Source organism: Camelus ferus, chromosome 1 (genome assembly GCF_009834535.1).
Source record: "Camelus ferus isolate YT-003-E chromosome 1, BCGSAC_Cfer_1.0, whole genome shotgun sequence".
Classification (NCBI taxonomy): Eukaryota; Metazoa; Chordata; class Mammalia; order Artiodactyla; family Camelidae; genus Camelus; species Camelus ferus.
This window is the reverse complement of record NC_045696.1, coordinates 11,076,696-11,099,409: the sequence shown is the minus strand read 5'-3', so window position 1 is coordinate 11,099,409 and position 22,714 is coordinate 11,076,696. Positions and strand designations below refer to the sequence as shown.

At 45.4% G+C, this 22,714-nt stretch overlaps 1 protein-coding gene across 8 annotated transcripts in view; it reads left to right on the top strand.

The window, feature by feature from the left end:
- The window catches only part of EVA1C (eva-1 homolog C), an 81,530-nt gene that overhangs the window by 41,185 nt on the left and 17,631 nt on the right, over window positions 1-22,714 (top strand). For 4 of the 8 annotated variants that reach the window (XM_032476008.1, XM_032475952.1, XM_032476169.1 and 1 more), the window contains 2 exons: window positions 2,708-2,860; window positions 22,527-22,670. In XM_032476008.1, coding sequence (XP_032331899.1) covers window positions 2,708-2,860; window positions 22,527-22,670 — 297 coding nt within the window. The remainder of the gene's footprint in view (window positions 1-2,707; window positions 2,861-22,526; window positions 22,671-22,714) is intronic. The other 4 variants (XM_032476260.1, XM_032476206.1, XM_032476178.1 and 1 more) reach the window with 2 other exon arrangements.

Sequence of the window (22,714 nt, the reverse complement as noted above, 5' to 3'; positions counted from 1 at the left end):
GGGTAAAGGGCATCCTACACACTCGCTTAGTCACCTCCTAACTCTTCCCTCCTCTGATGGTTCCTCAGGTGTGCTCAGATACTAGAGGGGATGGGGATTTTGTGAGCATCTGTAAGCCGGTGTCTGCTCTGCGCTTTTCATTAATGAATCTTCCCGTCATCTTGTTTTGAAGAATTGTTGCCAAGGTTTACCAGCACCGGAGCTGATGTTAATCTTGAGAGCCTAAACATTTTCCTTCGTGCAGTTCAAAAGTTTGGCCGCACTGCTGCTTCTCTGTTTTGAGCAGAAAGGCATGGGAACTTACAAGTCACAGAAAGGTGGAATTTCTACTTGGAAATTATTTTTTTCTATATTTTAAGTTTGGGACTTACGCATCATCCATGCCAGGGTACAAAGTTCCCACTGGCCCCCGTTGCCCTGATGTTTACCACTCCCTCCTTCTTCAGGGCCTTTCGGATTGGTTTGATTGCAACCCGGAGCAAGAAAAACATTTTACATTTAGATCCAACACGACACACGCACAACTGAAAAAAAGCTTTTACGTTATGGAACAATGTTTATCCTTACTTTGTGGGATGTACTTTGATGTTTTCCAAACTATTCTTTATTTTTCTTTTTAATTGCTGGTCACAATCCACTAAATTGACTTCATGGCTTATTAATGGGCCTCAAGTGACAATTGGAAAACTTTGGTTTAAGGTGTATTTGGGTCTTGGGATCAGCCTGTACCTCCAATCCAGGAAAGAAAAGTGGAACAGAAACTTGAGTGGGTGAGAGACGTGAAAGACGGGGGTGTCGGGGTTACTGGGGGTGCGGACTAGTTCTCCTTCCTCTTGACGGACTCTTCCTCTCCATCCCAGGCAGCTCATGACACCGGGAGCAGCTCCTGGAATTTCGCTCTTGTTTGCTGTTGACTCCAATGCTTCTCTGGCTAAACGAGGTGCCCCTGGGTGCCATTTCAAAGTAGGAGAAAACTAGGACAGGGCATGAGCAAGTGGGGCTAGTATTGTTTTGATGATTTTTCTCATAAACATTGGGGTGGGAGAGGGTGCAAACTCATGACCGTGGTCTCCTCTATGTTTTGCTCTGCTTTGCTTTTGCCAAGTTCAAGAGAAGGGGGAGGCTAGAAAAAGATATTTATAACACATAAGAGACAAAAGTTCAGAAGTTAGCATCCAGAATTTATGATTCCCTTCTCCAGACAATGTCTAAAACTCCAAAGCACAATATGCAAAGGATATGAAGAGGAGGTTCACAGAAGAGCCGTTCTGAGTAAACTCACCGATACACGTAAAGATTCTAGAACAAGGCCTAGTTCAGAGGAAGTGCTCAGTAAACATTAGCTATTCGTTATTTTAAAAAAAAAATTTAAGGAGGGAGGGTGTAGCTCAGTGGTAGAGTGCATGCCTAGCGCACTATGAAGGTCCTGGGTTCAATCCCCAGCACCTCCATTAAATAAATAAATAAGTAAGTAAACAAACAAACCTAATTATTTCCCCCTTCAAAATTAAAAAAAAAATTTTTTTGTTGAGGTATAATTTACATAGCACAAAATGCACTTGTTTTAAGTGTACAATTCAGTAATTTTCAGTAAACGTGCTGAGTTGTGCGGCCACCACGACAGACCAGCTATAGAACATTTTCATCATCTCAAAAAATGTCCTTGTGTCCGTTTGCCATCCTCACTCCATGGTCCCAACCCTCAGCCTCAGGAAACCACTGACCTTTGTTCTGTCTCTCTAGGTTGGCCTTTTCTGGATACTTTATAGAAATAGAATCATACGTTAGGTAGTCTTTTTGTGTCTGGAACGTTAACTGTTATTACTTTAAAAATCAAATCATTGTTAAGCACTTTAAGTCATTGAATGTTTCTCGATACACTCTTTTTTTAAAAACCAATAAACTATATTTTCTTCAGGGTGCATTTATAATGTCAACTCTGTGTGATGTTACAAAGGGAAATTTTTACTGCGGTACGTGGATTAAACAAATAAACAGACTTTTCCTAAATTCTCTGGGAACTGTGAGCTGGTTGGAATGAGCCTCCCCCAAGGCACACGCCAGCCCGGGTGCCCGTTGCTCCTGCACCACCAGACTTGGGGCCGGCTATTCACAGTCCTCCGTGAAGGGGTTCTTCCCAGACCCTGTGCCTTGGTTTTTGTCCTGTCCAAGGAAAGGAAATACTACGCTTTTCTGTCACTTTTCTCTCTCTTTGTGAATACACAAATGGGATGCTAGAACACTGTGAAGTTGGGTGGTGAGGCTTAGCCGGACTCCCTCCTGAAATTAATTTTCTATCAGGTAATTCCTGGTCTTTACCTGTATGGGTCTCAAGACAGCATTTGAGAAAAGGCTCCCTTCAGTTAAGGAATGTGTGACCTCAAGTGGAGAGAGAGAGAAACTTCCTTTACGGCCACGCCTGACCCGGAACCTAGCCCTGGCGAGGTCTTCGTCCAGGCGTCTCTCCTCCTCCGTTTGCTCCGTAGTTTAACTCCTGGGGCTTTGCACTTGCCGACAGGCTGCCACTCACCCTCTTCCTGCAAAGAGATTTCAGGGTCAGAGACCCCAAGGCAGGCAGGGCCATAGCGACTGTCTGCTTCTTGGGGTGCAGCCCCACAGCAGACGGGGCACGGCGGGATGTGGGAGGTGCTCACCGATTCCTTCTGCGAGAAGGTGATGGTGCCGCCAATTTTTGTTTCTGCTTCAGATGAATTAAAAAACAAAACCGTGTGTGAAGACCACGAGCTGAAACTGCACTGCCACGAATCCAAGTTTCTCAACATCTACTCTGCGACCTACGGCAGGAGGACCCAGGAGAGGGACGTCTGCTCCTCGGAAGCCGAGCGGCTCCCCCCTTTTGGTAGGTGTTTCTATGTGACTGTTATTAGGGTGCTGTCTGAGTAGGTTACGTCTCTGTCTCCCCAGGGAAGGAAGCCACGCAGTGGCTGGCACCTGGATTAGAGGGAAGGTCAAGGGCAGGGGGAAACCACCCACCAGGGTCCTGCCTCTTTCTGCCCCACCTGCCTGAATCCATCTGTGGTTCATTTAGTCTACACCAAGGAGTCATTGAGTGCCTGCTGTATGCAGGGCCCGTTCTAGGCATGGAAGAGTCATCAGTGATAAACACAGAGTCTACATGGAGCTGACCTTCCAGCAGTGGATGGGGAGGCAATGAGAAAACAGAAAACAAACAAGCTAACATGTTGTATTTCAGGTGTGGATAGGCGCTAAGGGAACCGCGTGTGGGGAAGGGAAGGAGGGAAGCCGGGTGGGTGCTGCAGGGAAGCTCCATTTTCTGGGGTGATGAGCATGCAGAGCAGAGGAGATGAGGCTGCAGACACCTGGGGAAGGTGTCCAGGTGGAAGGAAGGGCTTGTACAAGGCCCTGAGGCTGTGTCCAGGGTCAAGAAGAGCTCAACAAGTCATCCTTCTTAGGAGTCTGAGCTTGGAGCTGAGAGGTGAATGGCCAGGATATGCCTGGAAACTCCAGCCTTCAAAGTCACTCTGTGTTATTATTAGTCAGGATTCTCCAGAGAAACAGAGCCAAGAGGAGATCTATAGATGGAAAGAGACTGGTTTTTAAAGAATTGACTGACACAGTTGTGGGGGCTGGCAAGTTTGAAATCTGCAGGGCAGACGGGCAGTCTGAAAACTCAGGTAAGAGTTGATGTTCAGTCTTGAATGTGAATTCCACAGGACAGCAGGCTGGAAATCCTGGCAGAATTTTTGTGTTGCAGCCTGGAAAAAAATTCCTTTTTTGGAAAACCTCAGTCTTTACTCTTATGGCCTCCCGTAGATTGGTTGAAGTCCACCCATGTTGTGGAGGGTGATCCGCTTTACTCAAACTCTGCTGATTGAATGTTACTCATATCTTAAAAATACTTACACGGTAGCATCTAGACTGATGTTTGACCAAACCGCTGGGCAAATAGCCTCACCAGAATGACACAAGAGATTAACCATGATCTTCACCCACCCTATAACCAGAGAGAACAGACCCTGTTGTGAATGAAACCTCCCAAGAAAGTTTCACTTTATTCATCAAATCTAAAACGAGCTCTTTAATGTGTTAAATTGCTCCAATTGATTCATGGATCACATGTGAAATTAAACATTAATTTTAAAAAGACATTCATGTATAAGTAATATCTTGGCTCTGAAGAAAAAACAAAAAAGAACATAAAGTGCCCTATCTACACAGTCAAACTCTCAGGCAAAACATGATTCACAAGGAACTTGTGTCACGTGTATCCCCAGGTCCCTCACCCAGTGTTCAGGAGGAAAGGTCCTTCTATCTGGGCATCCAGTCACTCTTAATTAGCTTCTGTCTTAACAGGCTTGGCTGCCACATGGGCAGAGAGGCACTTGTGAGGGTGGCTCCTGCTGTCTGTCCATGCCCCGTGGCCCAGCAAGTGACCCGCTGGTTTGGAAACTCCATTCTCCCTCTCATATAAATCTCCATGTGTTCAGAGTGTCTCCACCCCCTCCGCTCTTGTTCCTGCTACTCCATTAGGTCAAGGGACCATTGCCTGGCCATCACAGGAGTCCCTCCAGTCCTAGGCATGGTTTTTCCCCAGGGTGGCTGGACGCAGCCTTCTAACAAGCAAATCTGATCTCCGTCTTTCTGAACATGCTGCTAGGGCTCCGTGAATTATCTGGTTTGCTTAGGTGGACAAGGTAATCTGACCTCTTTCTACAAAAAGGAACTCTAATTCTTAATATCGGTGTGGGCCCCCCATTTCTTGAGCCTTCTAAGTCTAGCTTAGCCACATGTGTTTGGGAGACAGCAGTCAGTAACATCTATTTCAGCGGTTCTTTTGAGCAGAAGGTGGTCAACCAAGTAGGCAGATCTGTACGCAGGCTGAATGATTTACGTTCCGTGAATCGCTGCCTTAGGTTCCTGGGAAGATGGATGGGAGTTAGGTTTAAAGGGGAAAGTCATCGGCCAAAGGAAGCGTTAGCAGACACCATGGCTAGAAGACAGGTTTCCGTAGAGAGTTTGAGGAATCCTCAGGTCAGCCAGCTGTTCTGATGCCATGAGTAAGCCTTGTTGACTCGAGGAAGGTCTGTGAATGGAAGACTGCTCTTGGCTTTGCTGTTCAGTTTTGAAAGCTTGAGCCCTGGCCAAGTTGTAGGGCAAAAACAGCCTGCTTGTTCCTCTGCCCTCCCCTCCCACCCCTCACAGTTGAGAGCTTCTGCCCACTGCCCCTTGGGTACCTGTGAGGCAGAGGATCACATTCTCCTTTTTTTTTTATGGATCCAATTTTTATTCCAGATGACAACTTTTTGTCTCAGCTCTATTTAATGACTAATCCTCCTTTTCTCCACTGGTGTGAAATACCTTCTTTAGAGAGGATCACACTCTTCACTGCATTTATGAACTGCTGCCCAAATGCCAGAGACCTGCTGGCCCTGAGCTCTGCAGTGAGAAGGGGCTTCAAGGGAAAATGAAAGGGTCCTTGAGAATGCCTGTTCATCTCGCTATCTTGAGTACCCATCTATCTCACCGTTTTGAATCCCCATCCATCTTACCATCTTGAATCCCCATCCATCTTACCATCTTGAATGCCCGTTCATCTCAACCCCCAGCCTCACTCAGAAGCTTTGACTCTGTTCTTACCTCCCAGGTTAAGTAGAACTGTGCATGTGTGCAAAAATGTGAACCATTGGCTGCTTGCGCTGACACATTTTCTTGATTTAACCACGTGCTAAGAAATTGTCCCCTCCTTGGCCCAGGTAGACTGTACATGAGGGTTCCAAATTGCACTTGGCATATTTGCCCCCCACAATCATCAGTTTTCCCTCCTGTATACACACATCAACGTCGCTCCCTTTAAAAAGCACCCTCTTTTGATCCCGTCTCCCACCCACTGCCTCTGCAAGTCCTGTGGGCTCTCCCTGCACTTTGCATCTTGAATCCAGCCTATTTGCTCCCAGCCCGCTCTGAGCTTCTCTCACCTGGACCATCTGGGCTGCCTGCTGACTAGTCTCTGGCCTCCCAAACCCCCGGTTTCCTCCCCCCTACTTAGTCTCTTCTTCACTTAGCAGTCAGAGGGGTTTTATTTAAATCAAATGAGATCACATCCCCCCCACCCCACTTAAAGCCCTCCACTCTGCCCACTGTAATTAGAATAAATCCACTCTCCCAGCTGTGGTCCTGCCTCTCTCTCTCCTTCCTTCACTACCTCTAGAGCACTCCACACTCATTTATACCCCAGGGCCTTTGCACAAGTTCTTCCTTTGGAATGTTCTCACCCCACATCTTTGCTTGGCCAGCGCCATCTTGTCATTCAAGAATCAACTCAGACATCATCTCAGAGAGGTTTTCCAAGGCACCCTTCCAGCACATTACCTTGTCTCTAACGTCCCTCTAGAGCTGTCCCCCCGAACCCCCACCATCTGTGTGATTGTCTTTATAACATGGAAATAGGTACTTATGTGCATATGGTCTCTCTCCCCGGGAGAAGGTGAGCACTGCAGGGGTGATGTCTGTCCCTTTCTTGCAACCAGAGCAGGGCCTGGCTCAGAGTAGGTGCCCATGTGAATTTGAGCCCCATGAATGGATCAGAGCCCCGCCCAAGTGAGGCACCCTGCGAGCAGATGGTTGCTGGCCTGGAATGTGGGCCTGGTGTCGTCACAGCTTCCAGCCTCTCATGAGATGCTGGAAATCCAATTTTTTTTTTAATGTGAAAATTTCTGACTTTTAAAACACTGTGTGAGCCAAATAAAACATGCCTACAGGCTACATCCGGTCCCCGGGCCGCCAGTGTGTGCTCTCTGCTCTGTGTTCCTAGTTATTACTGCAGCTCGGCCTCAGGCTTTGAAGAAGGAGAAAGGGCTGTTTATTTTTAACCCTGGAGCCTGACATGAGCTTGATAGGATGATTGCCTAAAAGCCAAGGGAGTTGGCTCCTGAAAGCCACCGTGAGCCTTTGAGGGGTGATATTTGTCCTTTTCCTCTTGTGTGTAAGCTAAAGTCTGGTGAAACCCCACATGCTCAGAGGTACCCCGCTGGGAGGACACGTGGTGAAGCTCTCAGTACACAGTCAGGAAGAGGAGCGAAGTGTGGCTTCAGCCCTCAGGCACCAGCTGTGAGCGAACATTTCCAGTTCTTCCTAAAAGATGACTGTTATCACGGTTGTTGTGGATCTGCACAAGCACTGTAATGATATTGACTAGAAATAAGAAAAAGATTCAGCCACAAATGTTACCCATCAAATGAAAAGACTTTTCTTTTCAAGAGCTCCTCCAAGTCCCAGTGTGTGAGCAGAGAACAGTGTTTACATAATGGCAATTCTAAAGCAGATACATTTGAATTCTGTTCTCAAATTTAACTTCGTATCATGCGTGGTTTTCCAAGAGGCCAACAAAATCCTAACAATGTCAATTACTCACTTTAAAGGGATGCAGTGTGTAATTTACTTAATCATTCCCTAGTGGCTAGATTATTCTATTGTTCCTGATTTTTAAAATTAAAAAAAAAATTTTAGTTTTATTGAAATTTGGTTGAGTTATGTGTTAGTTGCTGACATACAGCATAGTGATTCAGTTATACATACACACACATATATATATATTCTTTTTCATTATAGGTTATCACAAGATACTGAATGTAGTTCCCTGTGCTCTACATTAGGACTTTGTTGTTTATCTATTTTATAGACAGTAGTTTGTATCTGCTAATCCCAAACTCTTAATTTATCCCTCTCTCCCTCCCTCTTTCCCCTTTGGTAGCCATAAATTTGTTTTCTATGTCTCTAAGTCTCTTTCTGTTTTGTAAATAAGCTCATTTGTATAAATTTTTTTAGATTTCACATATGAGTGATATTGTATGATATTTGTCTTTCTCTGTCTGACTTGCTTCACTTAGTATAATAATCCCTAGGTCCATCCATGTTGCTGTAAATGGCCTTATTTCATTCCTTTTTTTTGGCTGAGTAGTATCCCATTGTCTATATATATACCACAACTTCTTTATCTAGTCGTCCGTCCATGGACATTTAGGCTGCTTCCATGTCTTGGCTGTTGTAAATAGTGCTGCTATGAACATCGGGGTGCATGTATATTGTCAAATTAGAGTTTTCTCTCAACATATACCCAGGAGTGGGATTGCTGGATTATCTGGTAAGTCTATTTTTAGTTTTTTAAGGAACCTCCGTACTACTTTCCATAGTGGCTGCACTAAATTACATTCCCACCCACAGTGTAGGAGGGTGCCCTTTTCTCCACACCTGCTGCAGTATTTATTGTTTGTGGACTTTTTAATGACGGCCATTCTGACTGGTGTGAGGCGGTACCTCACTGTAGTTTTGATTTGCATCTCTCTGCTAATTAGTGATCTTGAGCATCCTTTCATGTGCCTGTTGGCTGTCTGTATGTCTTCTTTAGAGAAATGTCTATTTAGGTCTTCTGTCCATTTTTTTAATTGGGTTGTTTGTTTTCATTGTTCCTGATTTTCAAATATCATAAACAATGTATAATGAACTTGTGCTTATAGCTCTTTCTTCCTTCTGGATTATTTCCTTGGGATAAATTCCCAGAAGTTTTATACCAAAAGAGGGCATGTGTACAGTCTTCATCTGTACCGCCAGAGGCCTTTCCAAAACCTTTTCATACCAATTTATATGTGTAAACATCCGCATGGAGCTGCAGGTCTCCCTGCAAACTTGGCAACATTGTGTATTATTTTTACTTCATGTTTCCAAGTTAATAGGTCTAAAATGGTCTTTCTATATATTTTTAGTTGCTTTTTTTTATTATCAATGACTTTGAGCATTTCCCCATGTTTTTGTGGTTATTATATTTGTGATTACGCACATTGTATCTCTAGCCCTTGTCCTTTTTTTATTGTTGTTGAGGTCTTAATTTTTTTCATAAATTTGTATGAGCTTGCAGCAGAGTGGAGACATTAGCCCTTTACATACTTTTTCTGCTGTAAGTGTCCTAACCCCACCCTGTGTTTTTTCTGAACTCGTAGTCGTAGTCTGGGTTTGTTATAAAGGGCTGGTTGCTTCTGTGTACTTCATAGGATAAGTTCAGGAGGAAGGCCTGAGTGGTGGTGGTGAGAGAGACGCCGCTGTGGAAGTCGGGGCATGTGCCTGGGGCTCGCAAGTCATGGTATGACACCATCATGCTCCCACAAGGATCCTCAGGGCTGCCCGAGGCCTGGCTGTCAGCACCTCCCCTAGTGGGACCCAAGCTCCTATTGGACATTCCCAGGGACATAAGGGTGTTCACGCTTCCTCAGCAAGGCCCCCGTCTCCGGGTCTGGGCCTGGAGGAGGGTGGGCAGAGCCTCCATGTACCATGCGTGATGCTCTAAGCTGGCCCCGTCTGGAATGCATCAGGGCAGGCACAGCCATGGTCAGGCGCTGGTCACACGCCACACCCTGGACTTGAACAGTGCTTCCCAGCCTTCCCACGTCATCACACACAGGAAATTATATCTGTGTGGTACAGGGAGGGGGGCACTGCCCAGTGCCAAAGTCAAGAGCCCGAGGGAAGCCTGGAGCAGGAACACTCAGCGTGCCTGTGTGCGTCCACCATTGAAGCTGGGGAGCTCTGCCCTGAAGATGCGCTTGGCCTCGGGGGACAGAGGTTACGGGTGCTGGGCTTGTCTCTAAGGCCGTTAGACTTTCACCAACAGTCTCCTCAAGGTCCTCCCAACCCAAGCCCACTGCCCAGTCCCAAAGCTACTTCCATACTTTTAGGGTTTTTTTTACCCTGACAACCCACTTCCACATTTCAAAATGTGTATTTGTTTTCTATTGCTATGTAATGAAATACTCCCAAATTTAATGGCTTAAAACACAAATGAACATGTATTACCTCACAGTTTCTGTGGCGTAGGGCTCCTGGGGGTAGCCTAGCTGGGAAGTTCTTGCTTGGGGTCTCGTGGGGTCTTGTGAAGTTGCAGCTCAGACGTCGTCTTGGGCTGCGGTCATCTGAGGGCTGGACGTCCAAGGTGACTCACTCCTGTGGCGGCCAAGCGGGTGCTGGTTGTCAGTGGGAGGCCTTGGTTCTCCCCACCGGGGCCTCTTGAGTGTCCTCGCAACACAGCAGCTGGCCTCTCCCAGGGCCTGTGAGGTGGAAGAATAAAAGGAAGCCACACACCTTCCCCTCCACCAGACTCTGGGTCACACCGACCAGCTCATTTGTTGAGGGAGGAGGCTACACAGGATGTGAATTCCAGGAAGTGGAGACCATCAGAGGCGGTCTTGGGGCTGTTCAGGGCTGAATTGTGTCCCGCCTAAAATTCCTTTGTTGAAGTCCTAACCCCTAGTACCTCAGAATGTTTGGGGGAGATGGGGCCTTTAAAGCGGTGACTCAGTTAAGTTGAGGTCGTATGGGAGGGCCCTAACCCAGCATGACTGCAGTCCTTACAAGAAGAGGGAAGGAGGACACAGACACCTGTGGAGGGAAGACCCCGCAAGGACACAGGGAGAGGTCGGCCATTTGCAAGCTAAGGACAGATGCCTCAGAAGGAGCCAACCCTCCTCATATGTTGGACGTCCAGCCTCCAGAACTGAAATGAAACAAAATTCTGTCTTTTAAGTCACCCAGTTTGTGGTCCTTGTTACCACAGCCCTTGGGATATGAAGGCTGACCATCAGCGCTGTCAAGCCAAAGAGAAGACCAGCAAGGCTGGTGACCGCTCTGGCTGCCAAGGAGCAACCAGATCCATCAGAACTTACGCCTCGTCTAGTGGAAGAGAAAGAAACTGAAAGAAAGGTATGAAAATAATGGATGGCATCGATTCCAGATAAGCACCAGCGAAACAGCATCCTAGCACGAGAGGGGAGTGAGCCTTGCCACAGACCTGGGCGTGAACTTCGGAAAGCCGGCCTTCAGGAAGGTCCCTTGGGGGGGCGTCCACCATGGCACGTCATTTCCTGCTGCAGATACATTTTCTGGGTGGGCTCCAGGGGTTCTATTTCCTTAATAAGAGAGTGAGAAAACCACACGATGCACCTCAAAGGCTGGGCTGAGGCCGCCCCAAGGCCAAGTGTGGGCAGGCCTGGACTTTTCAGCTAAAGATCAAGGTGCCAGGGGCTCCCACTGCCAAGGCAGACTCTCTTAAGAGCAACCAACCTAATTATCTAAATAAACACAGGTTGTAAAGAGCGATTAACTTCAGTTTCAGTGTTAAACGGTCGCCAAAAAAATACAAATTAAATGGTTGAGTATCTTGTTATCACATGTATTGGGGTGGAAGGTAGTTTGCCAGGAAGAGAGGATGCAAACAAAATCAGTCTGGGAGGGAAATAACCATTTAAAAAAAAAAAAAAAAAAAAGAAAAGCAAAGAATCCTGCCAATGGTTCAGAGCTCAGCGTCAACAAGGAAATGGTCATACCCGCGTGGGGCCTGAATTACCTCGGGCCTCTTCCTGAAAACACACTGTGGATTCTTTCACTTTCACCAAGATAAATTCTTTCGCTCCCAGGGTAACTATGAGTGCAAAAGCTTGCCTCTGTAAATCACACTAGTCACAAGACCTCCTGGGTCCAAGAGGATTGTGATCTTATAAATGGGAGTCTTTTTGGCCTCCGCTTCCTCTGTTAGCCTTAAAGAATATGATCAGGCACACCTCCTAAGAAAATATTAAGTTTCTAGGACTTACACACAATTCCGCAGGAGCACCCGTTGGTACAAGTTTTCTGCATAACAGTTTGGCAGCGTGTATCCAAAGCCTTAATATTTTGAATACCTGTTGACAAAGCGATCGACTTCCAAGAATTGGAAACTACCACATGTGTATGCAAATACCTGGCTCTAAGGATGTTCCACGTAGAATTCTTTATAATAACAAACAACAGAAATCATCTGAATGTCTACCAAGAACATACTGCCGGTAGATCTGGTATATCTACACCATGAGAAACTGCGCAGCTCTTTAAAATGATGCTTATATTAAAATTTTTACAAATACGTTAGGAATGGAAAAAAGTAGCTTACAAAGTAATATGTGTATAATCCCATTTACACGTAGAAAAGTGACTAGAAGGATGTTCTTTGAAGATTAACTGTTTCCTCCTTAATAGTGAGATTTGCTGGGGATTTTTAATTTCCTGGTTTTGGCATTATTTGTGATTTTCAAGTTTTTTAACTACAAACATGTATTTATTTTGAAACAGGAAAAAACAATAGTTTACAGAAAAAATTAAGTTTATCAGACTTCTAAGAGTAACTTCATAATTCAGACTGTTGCGTCTTCCCAGTGTAGGAAGTTTATACAGAAATCATACATCTCATTCTCAAATCTCTTGAGTTTTTAGGGTTTTTTTCAATGGATAAATGTGCTTAGCTAAGAACCCCAAATAATAATGAGACTCCTGAAGACAAAAAAAAATATCCACAATCAACTCTGTGCCTCTGAAAGCAATAAAAAAAAAAAAAAAAAACAGGAAGAAAATTCAAAGAATATCTCTTTACTTCTAGATAAACGTCACGGTTTCTGGGGCAAGTTGAGTTCTACAAAAGAACAGTTTATTCTTACATTTGCAGAAAAATTTACATTTCTGAAAAAATCGCCTCAGAGACCCTCATATTCAAAAGCTGTCGTCTCTCCAGACATGAATTTTATCTTTCTTTGTAAGAAGTTCATTGTGTACGCTTTCATTTCAAAGCAGTGTAAACTCGTAAAAGCTTGGGAAGTATCTTAAAATCTATAGAGAAAAAAATCCCCCATCTCTTTCCCATCAACCAAACACATGCCCTGCTACCATCCTGGCGATTCTCCTTCCATTTTTATTTTTATTTCTTTTCCTATTCCCAGGTTCAGCTTTAATATTTAGGTCTGCTCATACCAAACTATATATGCTTGTTTTGACTTAACAGGATTCAAAGAAGGCATGTAATTTAGACTATCAGTTATCTAAGTCCCAAAGGCCTTTTTCAGAAGTACCACTTTCCCATCTAACGTAAGTGGCCCAATGTCAGTAATGGTAACTGACGTACATTGGGTGCTGGCATTGGACCCTTTAAATGTAGCATTTATTCAGTAGTCATGCCAACCAAGGAGTCATCTCCTCAGATCTTCATGATCCAACCGAGGAAACTGGCTTAGCAAGGGGAATGACACGTCCACTGCTCCATCCTCCTCACAGCTGCCACGGGCAGAGGGTCTTCTGGAATCTTAACCACAGGAGGTGTTTCATTCAAGCTGAGAACCATTCATGTTTATGCGGGCTTTGACTTCTGCAGTGGCTTTGTACGAACCTCACAGAAAGACAGTGACAAAGGCGTTCCTCATGCTACATGGAAGAGTCTGAATGTATTGAACAGATACCAGGTGCTGGGCAAACCGCAGAGAAGAGCGTGCCCCCTTGCCCTCTGGGGGCTCTCGGTCCAATGAGAGATCCAGGCACAAAAAACAGCTAACATAACACAGCACACCATAAGCACCACAACTGCCCGTGGCCGGCATCCGCTCCGTGCAGCAGCCCTCTCCCCGGGGGATGTCCCCCTCTGGGTTCTGGAAACCACGGCCCTTGCCACTCAGGCTTGGGAGTGCTAGCATCTCTCTGCCCTTCTTTGCCCCAGGGTCCCACACCATCCTGCAAGGCATTCACATCCCATCCACACTTCTGTAAAGCCTCCTCATCAAGCCCACTTTAGAGTGTCTGATTTAAGCCATGGGTGGTCTGCTGGGACCCGGACAATGCCCACTGCTCTTTCTGCCACTCTTTACTCTTCACAGAGACGTATTTGATGCTTCTGGCACCTAAAACATTTCCTTCCATCTTCATTGGCTGCTTGACTTGCTCCGTCCACTTTCCTTTCATTCATGAGGACCTGCCAAATTAGGTTCAGCAGGATGCATCCTTTGGACTGGTATATTCAGGAGCAGTCAGAGTAACGATGGGTCTATTCCAAGCCAGAGCGAATTGCCCAGAAGAGCTAACCTGGGGACAACAGAAGGATGACAGCTTCCTGAGGCCCCTCGAGGCAGCTTTTCTCAGCATAGGTTTGAACTCACAGGTCAGCCCCCCACCCCCAACACACACACAGATTCTAAAGCCAGATATATGGCATGTTTGCATTAGGTGGTGTCCATGTCAGTCCACTAATTTATACATTATTTAGGTGCCTACTGTATGCCCAGCACTCCAGTGATCAGGTATTAAGGAACTGCACTTAGCAAAATAAAACAGAACTGTCATGAATACATTCAATTCAGATCAAGTGTTTTTATAGTACTGTTTCTCACCATTTGCCTGTTTAGATATGTGTATGTGTGTATATATATATATATATAAAACATTTATACATTTAGATTTGTAACAAAATGTATACATATATTTATACAGACATATACATATATGTATGCATGGTACATTTATACATGCTCCATATAATTATATATATGAATATATATACACATTATATAGACAAAAAGATATCATTTATATATATACTTAATTCTTTTTCTTCAGAACATCCTTTCCAACTTTTTAGTGTTTAGCCACCAATCCTTCCTTTCAGCTGGACCTTTTCACAGATTTCCAGTTAATATAAGAGATAAAGGTGGAGTGTCCCCTAGAAGTGAGCTTCCCACCTTGCTCTGGCTACGCGTCCCTGAGGTGCCTCCTCAGGAAACAGGGTTCCCTGGAACACAGTTTGAGTACCAGTGCTCTCGGAAGAGGAACTACCCATCAAGGGCTGGTCGGGTCAGATGCTGTGCTCCCCTGTTTGACTCACATGTTTAGCCCTGGTCTCCATGTGCAGCCTGTTAAGTTACCTGGGCCATGAACTCATCTCTTTCTTAGAGGCTCTTGCTTCTCTTTTTCTGACCCTTTTTTCTAGGGGACTCATCAGTCTATGGTTTTGGCCCCCAATCTATTTCTGTGAAAGCATCCTTGATCCTCATTCCCCTTCTGCTGGGCCCCCTGAGCATCTCCTGACCCATTGTCACCCCCCACGTGTGCCTCTGTCCATAAGCAGCCAACCACAGGGCCCCTGCCACCTCCAGACCCGCTGAATTCCCACTCACCCCTCAGCGTGGGGCTGGCTCTTGCCCTCCTTGGTGATCTTTTTACTCTACTAACCTTACTGGTCGCACCTCCTCCCTTCCAGATCCATCCAGAGCACGTTTTCCCGTGGCCCACTCTGAAACCATGACTTATGGATACATGCTTTGTCCCGTTGTTGACTTTCTCCTCCCCTAAGCTGCCTCCTTGGTTTCCTCCAGCTGGGCCGCATCTTTGACATGTGCCAATCATTCTTGCATACCTGACACCTGCCTTTTTTCCTCACACTCACTTATACCTTAATCACTTATACTGTCCATTAGGAAACGCCTCTGCCTTCTTGAGCTGACTCTCAGGATCCAGAGCCCCTCATTTCTTCATCGCCATAGCCCACCCTTGTACCATCTGTCTCCTACCAAATAGTTTGAGCCCATGATTCCCCCAGTATGTTTTCCTGGGCTTGCCTAAGTAGAACACTCATATTTAAGGGCACATATTTAATGTCAACCAGGCAGGGATCTAGGGCCCACACTTCCCCCAGACACTGAGGCTTTGGGCAAGTTACCCATCCTGCTAAGCATTAGTCAAGGTAATTAGCACTAGCTGTCATCACAAACAACTCAGTGCTTAACCCGGTGAAGATTTATTTCTTGCTCACATCACTGTCCTTGGAGCGTGGGTGGTTCTTCTGGGTGACTCTCCAGGCAGTGACTCGGATCCAGGCTTCTCCCACCTCATGGGGCTTCAGCATGAACAGGGAAGGAACGTCACCAGAGCTGCACTTTTAGAAGTTGACTCTAGCAGCATCGTTTGAATTGACAGCTTAAGGAGACTAAAGGGAGAAAGAACGGATGTGGAACTGCTGTTCTGTTCACCTAACTTCCTCTCTCTTTCCCTTTGTTCAAATTTTTACCAGATGTTACTGCTTTCTCTGTGCCTCTGTGAGACATTTCTGGCTCAATATGCCAACAAATAAATAGTTTTATTTTTATTTCCTTTGGCATTGTTATTACCTGACTCTGCCTCCACCGTCTCTGGTCCCCACTTTGTCTAAAAGATTTCTGGGAGAAAGGTCTTCTTGAAAAAGGCTTTAATAGTCCATTTTTAAATTTTAAATTATCTAATACAATTGATATACACAAAACAATATATATAACACTTATGCAAGTTGTAAAGCACAATAATATCATGTTTTACACCACAAACAACTAGAAGCCTACAGATAACTTGCCTCTACTCCGCTGCACCAGCCCCCGTCCCGCCAAGTGGCGACAGTTATTTTGAGATTTGTGTTTATTTCTTCCCCTTTGTCACACCTGTTTTATTTCATAAGTATGTATGTTACATACTTTTTTTTAAGTCTTTGTTTCTTTCTTTTTTTGTCTGATACTGATGGTGTCTAACTGCATGTCATTTTCTGGGACTAGCCTTTTTCAGTTAACATTGTTTCATCCATACTGTGTGTGTGTAACTATGGTCCAATCATTTGCGCTGATGAATGACATTGCATACTTTTTCATTCTCATAACGATGGATATTTGGGCTGTTTCCAGGTTTTTGCTGGTAAGCACTGTGCTGCCCTGAACACTCTTGTGTATGTTTCCTTGTGAGCATGCGTGTCACACTTCCTCTCAGGTACAGGTCTGCAGCCCCTTATCACAATTCTGAAAGTCCAAAACTCTGAAAAAAACAAGAATTTTTTTTAAAATTCATGTGGCAGAGAAACCTGATGGAACCAGGATGAATGTGAGGTTTTCGTTGGTCCTCACTGATCTCACTTAACGTGCATACTTGTGTATTTCACGGGAGAGATAACAGTGTATTTGACTATGGGCCACTGCCCCGTGTGTAGGATTACCTCCCTAAAATCAGAAGAATTGTAAATCCTGAAGGGTTTCAGGAAAGGCACATGGTGGTCTCTTAGGAGTCAATCTGCTGAGTCTTAGGATATAAAAATGTTCAAATTTAAAGATGCCCGTGTATGGCCAGGGACACAACCACCAGCCACGTTCAAGAGTTTCCAGTGAGTTGCATCTGGCACTGGCAGGCTCTTCATTTTTGCCCATCTGGAAGGCATAAAGTGCCATCACTGTGGTCTTAACATGCATTTTTCTGATTACTAATAAGATTAAGTGTTTTCATATATGTGTCAGATGTTTCCTCTTCTGCGAACTGCCCGCTTATAATTTTTGGCCATTTAAAAAAATTGGATTATCTATTTTGCATTTGTTTGTAGAAGCACTGAATCTTTTGATTGAAAACATCTTTCCCTTTGTGGCTTACGTCTTTTTTTTTTTCTTACCATCTGTAATTTTTTTCTTCCAGCTTTATCGAGGTATAATTTATATACATTGCTGTATCAATTTAAGGTGTACAGAATAATGGTTTGACTTACATGCATCATGAAATGATTGTCATAATAAGTGAACAGCTATCATCCCATATAGACACAAAATGAAAGAAATAGAAAAAAATTTTTGTGTGTGACGAGAACTCTTAGGATTTACTCTTTTAACAACTTTCATATATAACATACAACAGAGTTAATTATATTTATCATGTTGTACATTACATCCCTGGGACTTATTTATCTTATAACTGGAAGTTTGTAGCTTTACTGCCTTCATCCCGTTCCCCCTCACCCCAATCCCCTGCCTCTGGTCATCGTGGTTTGTCTTTTACTTTCTTTATGAAGTATTTCAATGAACAGTAGTTCTTAATTTTAACACAATCAAACGTATCAGTATTCTTTTTTTTTTTAGTTAGTGCTTTTGTATTTTATTTATGAAATCTTTTCTTATCTCAAGATCAGAAAACTGTTATCCTATTTTTTTTCTTAAAGTTTTGCTTTTCACATGGAGATCTTCAGTCCATCCGGAATTGATCTTTGTATGGCGATGCAATCCTGCTTTTTCCCTCTGGATAACCAGATGTGCCATCAATGCATATACGTCACCCTCCCTTTACTGCCCACCTCTCTGCCACGCCACCCTCATCCATACCACAGTCCCACACACACCCAGCTCAATCTCTAGGTCCTCTCTTTCGGTCCATCAGTTATATCTGTATCCTGGGGCACTGCACTGTCTTAACGTCTACAGACTCATGACAAGTCTTAGTATCTGGGGAGGCACGTGCCCTCACCTCATTTGTCTTCCGCAGAAGAGTCCTGACTCTTCTTGGCCTTTTTTTCTGTATAAATATTAGAATCAGCTTGTATTCCATGAATAACCGGTGGGGATTTGGGTTGGAATTAAGTTGGGTCTCTCTGGATCCATCTGGGAAGAACTGGTATCTGCATGATGTTGACCCTTTCCCTGAATACCGCTTGAGTGTCCTCCTCCATCCATCCCATTTTCTTCATTCATCTGCAAAGCCTCTCCTCTTCCACCACATTCTTAATTCCCTCATCCTTTCTCCTTCCCCTTTATTAATAAGAGCTAACACTTACTGCATGTTTGCTGTGTGCCAGGCAGTGTTCTAAGCACTTTATGAAAAATTCATTTAAGCTTCACAATTAAGCCAGGGTATTTAAAAATACAATTTTTTAAAAAAATTGTGGTTGAAACAACTTAAACAATTTACCATCATTTCTGTGTGTACCGTTCAGTGATATGAAGTGTGGTCACATTGTACCACCAATCTCCAAAACTCTTTCCATCTTGTAAAACTGAAACTCTGTACCCATTAATCAATAACCCCCATTCCCCTTTCTCTCCTGCCCCCAGCAGCCCCCATTCTACTTTTTGTCTCTATGAATTTGACTCTTGTAGCTACCTCATATAATCATATAGGTAATCATATAGTATTTGTCCTTTTGTGACTGGCTTGTTTCAGCAGGCATAATATCCTTAAGATTCATCTACATTGTAACGTATTCCAGAATTTCCTTCCTGTTTAATGCTGAATAATATTCCATTGCATGTACAGACCACATCTTGTGTGTCTGTCCACCCACGTCTTGTCTATTGTGAATAATGCTGCCAGGAGCACGGGGGTGAAGCCGTGGTGTTTCTCTTGCTTCTGGTCCCATTTGAGTCCTTCTCGCACCCCACTCACACTGGTTGTCATGCACCCCCTGTACCCCACTGCTGATTTACCCCTCCCCCCTCTCCCTGAGTAATCTATTTCAAGACTTTCTTCCTCTGGGCAGTATTCAAACACCTGGTGATAAGGGCATCAGAAGCAGGTCTCCAGAGCCTGGGTGGAGATTCAGAAGGGATGGAGGTTGGAACCTTACCTTCGTTCTTTTCTTCTGTAATTCTTTGACTATTTATTGAGCATTAGGCCTCATATAAGGTGCCGGAACAAGAGGTCCCCATCTAGTCTGGAGGCAGAAAAAGGAGCAGATAAGTGGAGCTGTGAGATACAAGCCATACAAGGATCAGTAGAAACAAAGAGAAGAAAACTGCGAGCTGCAGCCCAAGGGGTGGGAGTGATGGAGAAGGGACCATAGGGGTGTTGCAAGCAGGCAAGAGGGCACACACAAAGGTTCAGAGACCTGGAGGTTCACAGCATGGCTCTCTGGACACGCAGGGCTCTGCAGGCTGGGGACATGGGCTGGGACGGAAGAACGGCAGCCAGGGGAGAGGAAGTGAGTCACATCAGGGGTTTCTGTGCATGATTCTAAGGAGCTGAACTTGATCTTATGGGTCAGGTGAGTGGGAGCCAGATCTTAAGCTGGGGAATGATATGACTGGAAAGAGCATTCTGAGGGCAAAGGGGAGGAGCAGTGGGAGAGGAAGAAAATGAGGGAGGGAGACATCCTGTAAAAGTGACAGGGTTGCAGCTGAGGCTCTGGCTGGGGACTGAGAAGGGATGATTCAGACTGAGGAGGAATGAGCGTCAGACCGGGAGGATGCTCGGAGAAGGAGGGAGCCGGGGCTGCTGGCTGGGCTCCCAGGGGATGTGGTGGCCGTCACGGAGAGCTGGATGTGGGAGAAGAGTAGGCTTTGGTTGGGCTGCCTGGGTGTCCAGGGTGGGGCGGGTGGAGGATGTGAGGAATGAGGTCTAGACATGAGGGCGGAGAGGCTCCTGGAAGATAGTAAAGGCAAAACCCATGACAGGAGCTGAAAAGAGCAGCCCAGTTCAAGGTTCTCTGACAGTCCAGGTGGAGGTGGGCCCAGAGAGAATGTGCAGGTGGAGAGCAAGAGCCCAGGCTCCGGAAGGAGCTCACGTTGGGCGGGACGGGGTGAAGCAGTCAGAGACAAATGGGGGAGACGGGTACCAGGCGGCCAGGGTCAGGGTGCAGAACCGTCCAACAAGAGTGTTCCAGAGACGGGCAGGATTAGGACCAGCTCCGCCTCTTGGCTAGGGCAGCAGCAGGTCCCTGTGACCTGAGGGAAGGAGTCCGTGCCAGGGTGTGTGTTGGATAGAGGCCCATGGAGGGATGGCTGGGACATAGGTAGGGAAGATGCCGTGGAGGTGGGGGCCAAGAGGACCCTTCCAGACCTGACAGTGAAGGAAAGAGATAAGGCTGGAGAGAGCTTCTGGGGTAGAGGGAGCGCAGGGTTTTGTTTTTAGCAACTAGAGGAGTTTGTCATCTGTAAGACATGAGCAGACAGCGCAAGAGAAGTCCTGTGGCTGCGGCCCCCGCCGCTGGGCCCTGCGCTTTTCCTGAGACAGGCTTCCTGGCTCTGCAGGCACGAACCTCCCATGGGCATCTCCTGATCTGAAAATGCTCTTTAATGACCCCTCCCTTCTGAAATGCAGACTAGTTTTTGGTTTTGTTCTGTTTTAATGAATTTACTGACTCATCCTCCAAACTGCCTCCTCTGACTGATTTCCGCTGTCCCTGGCAACGGCGCCACCGTCCCCTTCGTGCCCAGGCTGAAGATCTGAATCATCCTCGATGCGGCCCTCACCCACTCCAACCTCCACTGGAGGCCAGGAGGGTAGAGCTCGGAGGGTAGAGCTCAGAGGTTAACGGGTTCAACCTGTGGCCTAGGGAGCCTTGCTGCTGTGCTCACGTCCAGACCATGCTGTCTTCTAATTCTCTAGCTGTATGAGGTCATGTCACCTCTCTGGGTCTGCATCCTCATCCACAAAATTGATGTTTTATATACACATATACACACAGTATCTCTACGTATATGTCTATAAGCACATGTAATATAAGCAACCTATTCTGTCTTAAATCACATTATAGATTATACAACTTATATAATGGTATGTAGTATTCCATATATATTCTATATATGATATAAAATAAACAATCTATCTCATAAGGTTGTTGGAACATTAAATCAGTTAACATACAAGGGCTGAGGACAGAGCCTGGCATAATGTTAACTGTCATTCTCAGTGAACTGAAGTTTGCAAGTTCTCTAAAATTTCTCCTTCTGCTCTTTAAGTCCTTAGCTTTTCCCAGTGTATATTATTAAAATCACTTCCTAATTGGTCTCCTTGCCTTTGGTTCCTTTTTTCCCCCAGGGCATCTCATATTGTCCCCAAAGGACAGTAGCATCAGGGCATTTTAGGCTCCCATTTGCTGGCAGAATAATAAAATTCAATCTTTAGCTCAGCATTCAGAGATGTCTCGGTTTTGCTCCATTTTCCGTTTCCAGCTTATTCACTGTGTCTGCCCTGCCCACGCCTGCTGCTCCAGCTGACACTCAGCTGCTAGACTCCCGCTCAGTGCTTCTGGGCCCCTTGCCGTGGTGTTTATACCTCTCTCTTGCCTGCCTCTCCATAGTGCACGCTCCTCCCCCACTCCTCCAAACCCCACTCCTCCATAAAGCTTGTCTTGACCAACCCGGTTCCCAGCAATCTCTCCTGCCTCTGACCCCAGCCCCTCTTGTCTGGACCACTCACTCCCTGTTTCACACTATTAGACAACGGGTCACACGTGTGGTTTTGTCTGTCCAGCCCTAGTCCTGCGAACGCAAGGCAGGCTTCTTCTGACTTGTTTTCCTGACAGTACAGAGCCGCATCCTCGGTACGTGTTCAATTAATATTTACCGATTGTGATGACGTTGTGCCAGGATGCTGAAAAACACGGCCTCGTGTTTATGAATCCTTTTACTCATCAGTTATTGCTGAGTTTCCACAGTGGACCAGCTACGGGACTAGGTGATGAACAAAATACAAATAGTCTCTGTCCTGGTGGAGCTTATGGGGTGAGGGATTCTCAGAATAAACCAATCAATAAAATGTTTCAAAGAGTGCTAAAGGACAGAAAAGAAATAAGAATCTTCATCAATGTTCTATGTATTTTATCTGTTCTATATGCGGGGCCAGTTACCTAACTGGCAGGGTAGGGGGGGTGTCCTAGTACAAAATGCAAATACAGAGCCCCTTGTTCAAAACTGTATAAGGACTTCTAGACAATGACAGCAGAGTATTAGAGTAAGCTGATAAAGTAAGTCCTTCTAGCCAGCTCTGCCTGTGTGGAACTTAGCTTTAAGTTGGGTGCTTTAATGAGACAGAGCATAATCAGAGACACAATCTGAGGTGTGAAATCCAGCCCAGCATACTTACTTACAGAAAACACCCTCAGCTACGTGGTGGCGTTATGTGACTCTAACACAAAGTCCTCCGTGGTGTTTCTTGCCTCTCAGATTGCTTGTCTTACTCGGCTTTGCAAGTCTTATCCAGGAGGTGCTACGGGAAACAGAGATGCAGAATCCTTGTCAACAATCACCATTTCAGAAGCCCCTGTCTGCCGGGAGTGAAAAAATACCTCACCGTCACCTACGCGTGCGGTAAGAACGCACCCTCCCTACTTCGTAATGGGGCGAGTGGCATT